Raw genomic sequence first — 8,637 nt, 5'->3', positions numbered from 1 at the left:
TTTCTGTACCTTTCCAAGTAAATCACGTGAAATGAAACCCAAACACGACACTCGGTGAGGAAACAGTTTATTACATGTTATCAGAGCACATCTGAAATACACGGCCAGGGTCAAGTCATGTCTACTTCACATGTCTTTCTTACTGGATTTTGTGAAGGTGCTGGAAATTTAAACCAGGAATCAACAACAAAGGGCTCCACCTGAAACACAAAAAGAAATGAAACTGAACATTAAACAAAACACATGCGTACACACCAGCCCAGGAGGCATGCTTTGATTGTCCATATTCAAGCTTATCCACTGTGTGTTAAAACATCACCCTCGCATTTTCATCATAGTCTTCATAAACACAAGCGTGGTTCTTTCAAGCAACAGAAACCCTGATTAGACGGCATTCGTTCCTGGTGGCTGGACTGCATCAGGATGCTAATCGTAATGACTGCTAATCAAGGCTTCAATGCAAGCAGAGACCCTTAAAAGGCACGTTTACTGCCATTTTAAACATGGGAATGTTTCAAACGACACATTTATTAACCTCTTAATGTTGCTTTGTCTTATTGTTTTAAAGCTTGAAATTCTACCAGAATGTTCTCCAGGTCCTCTTCATAATCTTACAGAAAACGATGTGTGTGCATGCACCACAATAATAATAATAATAATAATAATAATAATAATAATAATAATCACTTACTTTAAAATGGTTCTTTACTGGCCTTTGGGCCGCACACTCTGAAACACACCAGCCTCCCTCATTGCTTCAAACTCCTTCATGGCATCATAGTTCTTGTAGAACTCAGCGTACGCCTGTTTCCTGGGTTCTGTTACTGAAAACTGAAGCACACAAATAAGAATTAATGACACTACTGTAGAAAACGTGAGTTTAATAAAATCTACACTGGTTGCAAAAGAACATGCCCATTTTGTTCATGGTTTATAATCCCTGAAGCATCTGATCTTATGATGAAAGTGATCTCTACAGATCAGATTTAGGTGCTAGGGGTGAAGCTGCATATGTTTAATAATGATCCTATTTAGGGGGCTGAGATGTGTGTGGTCATTTACCCAAATATTTCACAGGGACCCATCACCCCCCACTCCCAATATATGTATCCTTTTGTAAACAAGGCTCCATGTGTTATGCTAGTATAAAAACGGGGTTACCATACCTTAAATCCTGCTGCTGCAGCCAAAGACAGCGTGAAAGCAACAGCCAGGTGGAATCGTAGACGTTTACCGAGTAGACCGCGCATTGCGGGTTTAGCCAGTGTTCCTGCAGACATTGCGGCTAATCTAGGAAACAAAACCGCCTACACTTTATTTATGGACACGACCCTTCCCAATACACCTGCTACATTATCCACTGCCTCCTTGTTATACGTTTGTGTGTCTGTTTGTTACACATGCACGTTACTGCCATTGTAAATTCTTTTGAGAGGGTTCGTGCATTTTGCAACAGATAAGTGACCTTGGTCCAGCCTGCTGTCGAAACTCACAACGTAGGTGTTTCTGTGAAAAGTCAAGTGAATGCATTTAGACACACAACAACTTCAACTGTTATTATAGAGCACCTGAAAATACTGGCTTCCTGCTTTTCATACGCAATACAGACAGCGTTCAAACAGAGATATCTAATCATTGAATCGGGTTTCACATGAAGTTGTTTTGAAAGACAGACGGTGATAGCATGTTTAGATGATGAAGTCAACCCTTCGTTCTTAACCACAACAACAAGATGCCCTTTCCCTATGCCGTTACCCCGACGCACCACAGGAAAGACTGCAGCAACTCCACCGACCAATCGTGGTGTAATGCTCCATTTTAAAATGCTGCTAATATTTCTATTAGAAGTCAGTAAGAATCGAGCGATTATGATTTTGAATACACTGTTGTGACACACAGACACGTACGCTAATTTAATCCGAAGCTTTAGGTTGGCCTTCACAAATGACACACAGAGTACACAGGCCGTCCCTCTAGAAAACGCTCCATATGAACTGATATTTACAGTGCTTTTAATTTTGTATCAAAGATAGCATTATTTCTAACAAACACTTAATTAGTTACAAATTCCAATGTCAAACGGAAACGTTTTGACTCACCGTATCGAATACACGACCTTCACAGGAACTCGCTCACACTGAGAGACTGAAACTACTGTCACCGCAGAGGGCCAAACCACTGAAGAAAACGAGTAAAACGCGCAACTGCAAAATCTATTCAAATCTGTATGGTGGCCGGAAAAGGACAAGTCAACGCAGTACTGTACAATTAAGTCGTCATAAAGGAAAACACAATGCGGGCTCATTATAATGCAGGTTAAATGGATATTTTTTTTACATATTGACTGAAAAAAAATTAAAAAAAAATAAAAAAAAATTAAATTAAAAAAAATGAAAAGCTATTTTATCTGCTTTTCAATTTTTTTCAATTTTTATTTTTTTTATTTTTTTAAATTTTCAATATAAAATATTGTGCATAAAATTTGTATGCATAATACTTTATATTATGCATAAATAGTACTGCAATACATGATGTCATGCACAGAATCTCACACAGTGCCCCACGCGCTGAACTTGTGAATGGAGGATTAATGGATCTACCGTGTGTGCAAGCAAGCACCTTATGATATTTTTCCACATGTACACTTCCTTGCACAATACCATTGTAATGCACTGTAACTCAACCGAATGGCCAGCCTTTTTTAACGTGTACTCCTCCATTTTTGATATCAACAATTCTGTTTCTGTGTTAAATGGGCTTGCACATTTAATTCCAGAACTTTCCAAAAATGCGCGTACACAGAGAGGCTCTGGGATATTAAAACAGGGAGCGCGCAGTTCAGAGAAGAGCCAGTGGAGGGGGCGCGTTTAAAATAGAAACGAGTACACGAGTCCTGCAAACTAAGAACCGAAACAGAACCTTAAAACGATTAAAAAGAAGATAAATCAGAGACCGCCCCAGACGCCATGAGCTCGAGGGCATGCGAATGAAACACCAGCAATTAACTGCGAAAAATATACAAGACAAAAATATCTTGCAATGAACTTTCATGGGCAGAAATGTTAAACACTCCCGCTGGTGGTAAAACGGGAAACGCAAAACGGGGATCACTTTAATACAGCGGAGACAGAAAACCGGTAAACAGACAGCGATACTTGATCGTGGAGAGTGCAGTATCATTTCATTAAAGACGACACACGGGTAAGCGGGTTTTCTGTTTGCATTGCTTTTAAAATGATTTGATTCTGCGTGGGTGTCTTTCATTTATTCAAATAAAGATTAAAATGGCAGTCTTTTCTTTTTATTTAATTAAGCACCACACAACAACTGCGAAGATGCCAGCGAAGCGTCGCTGTCAGCCGGCTTCAGTACCCGTGCTGAAACAATCCGGGAACGAGTGCTTTAAAAACGGGCAGTACGGGGAGGCGGCCTCGTTTTACACACAGGCCGTCACCCTTCTGCAGAAATCAGGTGAGTTTGTCCGGTTTCTACAGACTGTCTACATGGCTGTTTCATTGTAATTGAAGTTCATGTAAGCAGTTTCCAGACCTGCGTGGTACGCGGCTTGGTATTTGCTGTGTGAGTCAGCGAGGTGTCTCTTGCTAGACTATTTTGTTCACGCCTTGCTCGGTTCTGTTCGTGTCGGCTGACATTGCATTTTGGTTGAACTCTGTACTAAAAGCGCACATACTACCCCCTCTGTGCCTGTGTTAAGTTGTATCCACAGGCACTGGTATTGAGGTCAGGGTGTTGCATTCCTGTATTCTGTAGATAGATCTCAAATTGACTGCAGTGAATACAACGTTTCAGTACCATTGGCCTAATAATAATAATAATAATAATAATAATAATAGCAACACGCTTCATATAAAAACCCCATATGGCTTTTTAATTCCTCTATCTTCTGTTGAAATAGCCCAGTTGCTCCTGCGTGTTAGTTTGTATTGTTGTGTAATTGCTGCTTCTTTGTGTGTGTTGTTCATGTTTTTATGTAGTAAACACAGTCATAGGCTGCAGTGTAAAGAAGCATGTTTAACTGCTGGCATTGCTGTTACTTTTCATAACGCCTCTAAATGAATGAATATAAACATGTCACCTTCTCAACATGTTGAGCCCCCCTGGTGCTTGTCGGTGGATTCTCTTCAGCAGTGTGAGTATCATTTGCTGTGTATGTTCGCTACAGCACACATTACTGAGGGGTGTGTGTATTTATTCCAGAGCTGCTCCTCACTTCAGTGTATGGACTGTGTGCAATGCAGCTGGCTGGCTGTGCATGCTCTCTCCCTCGTCACACTCCACAGGGGCACCTCAAGGATCAGCCTTCTTCTCTCCCTCGTCACACTCCACAGGCGCACCTCAAGGATCAGCCTGCTTCTCTCCCTCGTCACACTCCACAGGGGCACCTCAAGGATCAGCCTGCTTCTCTCCCTCGTCACACTCCACAGGGGCACCTCAAGGATCAGCCTGCTTCTCTCCCTCGTCACACTCCACAAGGGCACCTCAAGGATCAGCCTGCTTCTCTCCCTCGTCACACTCCACAGGGGCACCTCAAGGATCAGCCTGCTGCCCCTTTTCTATACCTCACCTCATGCCTGTGCAGTTAGTTGTTTTTGTTCAATCTTTTCCAGGTACGAACAGCCCGGAGGAGCTGAGTGTCCTGCTTTCAAACCGAGCAGCGTGCTTCCTGAAAGAGGGTAACTGCACTGACTGTGTGAAGGACTGTACTGCGTAAGTATACACATCCATACAGAATCCAGGGCTCCGTGCAGCTCAGAGTGGAGGGGGTTTCCACTAGTCCTGCTCAATGAGACTGACCACATGCAGCAGAGAACAGGGTTCCTGGGTAGGGGCTGTCTGTTTGCAAAACAGGGCTTTTAACTCCTGTGACCATGTCTGAAGATCAGCTTGATCATCGCACAGTCATTGAAAGATGGCACAGGGGCACACTGATTTAAGGATGATCTGGTTTCTTTTTATTCAATTCTTCGTTAGCTGTGGAATGGCTTAGCAAACGTAGACACGCAAGCTGGAAAACCAGCACGACAGCTTCACACACATTAGGGTGAACGTAGCCATGGTCTGGCAAGGCTACATATGTGTTACTGTTAGCAGAGTGTGGGCCAGAAACACTCCTAATATGTTCAACCCTTCACCTCTTGTTTTTTTTTTTTATCTTTCTGCCGCAGCTCTTTGGAATTGGTTCCCTTCGGAGTAAAGCCATTACTGAGACGTGCAGCTGCTTACGAAGCACTGGAGAGATACAGGCTGGCTTATGTTGACTACAAGACTGTCTTGCAGTTAGACTGTACAATCAAAGCTGCTCACGATGGCACAAACAGGCAAGTGCAATACAGATGGGAGCAGGCTATCTGAAATGTCTCTCGTCGTTCATGCATCCACACTTTGAGACTCTGTCCGGTGCATTCTGTTTTTTACACTCGTATTCTAATTAGGCTGGAGCTTGATTAGTTCCCTCCCCTTCCCGCACGATATGAACTGCAGGTGAAAGTGCACCGAGCAGGAATCAATGAGATTGCATTCCAGTTGAAGTCCAGAGTCGAGAGTATCGATTCCTGCCAAGCCAGTGATGTTTACCCAGTTTATAATCCCGGAACACGCCAAGAGCGCTGTTAATTCGGTCATGGAATGTAAAAGTACGTGGCAAAAAACACGTACATCAGACACAGCATTTTGTAAGCAGGTGCATGGAAAGAAATAAAACACAGTAAGAAACATGCAGTAAAAACGACTGGAGCTACCGCTTGGTTTGGAATGTACGGTTTACTTACAACTGTGTGTCTGTGTATTTATAAAGCACAGTCGTTTTCTTCGCTTCCATCTTTTGTAAGTAGTATGCTTTTAATCGTACATTTGAATGCTCTTCAGAATGACACAGGCTTTAACGGAACAAGATGGTCCAAGTTGGCGAGAGAAACTTCCCCCTATCCCTACGATATCTCTATCGGATCGAGAGAGATTGGCTGAAGCTGGTGCAAAAGCACAAGGTGATCGCATCTCTACAGCACAGCAAAATGGCACCACAGCGAAAGTGGATCGAGGTAAGAGAAGGCAGTGAATGATTCCTTTAAAGAATAGAGGGTACCAGCGCTGCCTTTGTTTCAGTGATCTGGAAACCGACTGAATCAAAAACAGCAAGAGACAATCACAGATGAAATGCACAATATAATACTTCAGTATTCATGATACAAAGCAGCCCTCTCAATCCATTCAACACTGAAGACACTGAGAAAAAGACACGCTTTTAGTATTTCAAAATGTTAACGTTGGAGGAAAGATAAAGTTACTTAGTGGTTGAAGGAGCCAAAGGGTATTTTACTGACCGTAATGTTACTGCCCTTAGTTCCCAGTGCTGAAGCCGTAAAGCGTGCCCATGCACTGAAGGAGGAAGGAAATGCGTTTGTGAAGAAAGGGGAGCACAAAGCGGCTGTGGAAAAATACACTGAAAGCATCGAACTGAACCCCAAAGAGGTGACGACGTACACGAACCGGTAAGGCTCTTTTCAAAGCAAAACTAGCAAACCACGCTTCAGGTTGTGTATCTGCTGCACAGTCACACTGCGCTTCCTGGACAGTCTTCAAACACACAAACTCCCATCAATGGGTGAATGTGGAGTGATGCAGGGACAGTAAATCTAAAGTAAATCTTTCTGGAATTAAACTAGTCTATAGCATTAAAGTAAAAGCTGCACAGACTGGAGTCAATGCACACGCACACACGTGCACGCACACACACACACGCACACACACACACGCACATGCACGCACATGACAGATGAAATATATTTGGGATGTTTTTCTCCAATGATTTCAAGTTGCTTATGTTTTATGGTAACAATGAAGAAAACTTTCTTTTTCTCTCTTATTGTAGAGCTCTTTGTCATTTGTCATTAAAAAAGTACCAGGAAGCAAAAACAGACAGCGCAGAAGCCCTGAAGCTGGACCCTGGAAATGTCAAGGCATTGTACCGGAGAGCTCAGGCGCACAAGGAACTCAAAGTAAGAAGCTTCATTCCGCTTTTCAGCTCTCCAAGTTTGATTCGTCTTGCATAAATAAAACCTATTGGTGTAGAAACCCTCTGTATAGGTTCTCCACAGCCGTCAAATACCTGATCACACCTGTTCAGCACATTGAAGCCGTCATTGCAACATACCAAACTGAGGGGGACACATTGCCGGCTGGTTTCACAGCTCTAATCCAAGACTATCCTACCTAAGGTAGTGTTACGTAGCCCAGTATCAGCGTGGTCTGTGAAACCAGTCTGAGGATTCTGACAGGCTGCTGGGATTGATTTTTTTTTTCTCAGATTACTGCTTCCCTAACCTATTTTTTTCTAGTTACTGTTTGAAGAGCTCTGTTAAGATGCAAGCCTGAGTGTTTCTTCTTTTCTGCAGGATTACAAAGCTTGCGTTGCAGATCTGAATGCTTTGCTGAAGACCGAGCCCAAGAACGTCACTGCGCTGAAGTTACTCCACGATGTGCGAAAGATCCAGAAGTAGTGTCTTATTGTACAAGTGACTGGGTACATGCAACATGTACAACTGGTTTAGATAAGATTTTTTGTTTCTCGTTTAGCGGCTGTGTAGTTAAATTTTAGAGCACTTGGTGGCAGGGCTGTCATCCAATACTTAAATATGTACTGCATAGTGCAACCTTGTATGAGTCAAGAATGTGGTGGAGCTGTATTTATTACTCAAGAGCCTCAGCAATTGTTAGATATTTCTGTCGTTCCAGTTACTGCTACTCTGTGCTTGCATGTTTGATAAGTTTACATTTGGGTCACATTTTTTGCATTTAAGTGCATACAAAAACACAACTTGGTTTTGTAGACATAGCAACAGCGCTTTCAAATGCTTTCCTACTGCATTCATAAAAAGTGTGGATGCAGCGTTTCAGGTTTGTGTTCAACGGCCTGGCTAAATCGGTGGTGTTATAAATCAGAATGTGTTGAAAATCCTCAAGGAAGGGATACAAACCAGAGATGTCTGTGTCAGTGAAAAATACCGTGCTGTTCTCCAATTTAGTAGCATCGATGAATAGGATAGCCAACCATTTTGTTGGATGAGAAAAAAAATAAGTAAAAACCCAACTAAAACTTACATCTTTCTGGCTAACAAACATCCTAGCATTTGCTTAAAATATGTTGGACAGAACATATTTTCTGACTCTCAATGTCCCAAGCACATCTGCCAAGATATTTTGGGATGTCCTTTGTCAATGGGGGACTCTCTCAACTCAAAACATTTGTAACTAGGTCCATATACACATTTAAATCCACACCGATTTTGACAAAGTACTGTAATGTTGCATCCAAAAAGCTGTATTGCACTATTCATAGACTCAGGTATAACTATGAATGTATGTTTACTTTTCAAAGTTGTGCTCTCTGTATACAATAAACTACTGTTGAAACGGAAGTGTGGAGCTCAGCATCTATGTGAAGTGTACACAGCTGGGTGCCGTCCTGAACACCCCCCACCGCTGCACCCTGCTGTGCCCCTCAAGCAGAGCACACCTGGGTGCTGTCCTGAACACCCCCCACCGCTGCGCCCCTCTCAAGCAGAGTCTGACATGTGCAAATGTCTACGAGGGGCTGGGATGGTGGAGTTAGATCTCTGC

General features: G+C 42.7%; 2 protein-coding genes across 2 annotated transcripts; one reads left to right on the top strand and one right to left on the bottom strand.

The window, feature by feature from the left end:
• Nucleotides 1-50: 50 nt before the first annotated feature.
• LOC117429818 (cytochrome c oxidase subunit 6C-1-like) lies at nucleotides 51-2,241 on the bottom strand. The gene is made up of 4 exons (XM_034049667.3): nucleotides 2,100-2,241; nucleotides 1,167-1,290; nucleotides 692-831; nucleotides 51-200 (listed from the first exon to the last, which is right to left on the bottom strand). The coding sequence occupies exons 2-3, from the start codon at nucleotides 1,278-1,280 to the stop codon at nucleotides 706-708; spliced, it is 240 nt and encodes a 79-aa protein (XP_033905558.1). The 5' UTR covers nucleotides 1,281-1,290; nucleotides 2,100-2,241; the 3' UTR covers nucleotides 51-200; nucleotides 692-705.
• A 613-nt stretch (nucleotides 2,242-2,854) lies between these two features.
• LOC117428060 (mitochondrial import receptor subunit TOM34-like) lies at nucleotides 2,855-8,435 on the top strand. Its single transcript, XM_034046610.3, has 8 exons — nucleotides 2,855-3,201; nucleotides 3,315-3,471; nucleotides 4,629-4,728; nucleotides 5,187-5,339; nucleotides 5,887-6,059; nucleotides 6,362-6,509; nucleotides 6,890-7,016; nucleotides 7,413-8,435. The coding sequence occupies exons 2-8, from the start codon at nucleotides 3,336-3,338 to the stop codon at nucleotides 7,515-7,517; spliced, it is 942 nt and encodes a 313-aa protein (XP_033902501.3). The 5' UTR covers nucleotides 2,855-3,201; nucleotides 3,315-3,335; the 3' UTR covers nucleotides 7,518-8,435.
• Nucleotides 8,436-8,637: the final 202 nt, after the last annotated feature.

Source organism: Acipenser ruthenus, chromosome 29 (assembly GCF_902713425.1).
Source record: "Acipenser ruthenus chromosome 29, fAciRut3.2 maternal haplotype, whole genome shotgun sequence".
Lineage (NCBI taxonomy): Eukaryota > Metazoa > Chordata > Actinopteri > Acipenseriformes > Acipenseridae > Acipenser > Acipenser ruthenus.
Note: the sequence above shows the minus strand (reverse complement) of the source record. Positions and strands in the feature narration are given on the sequence as shown.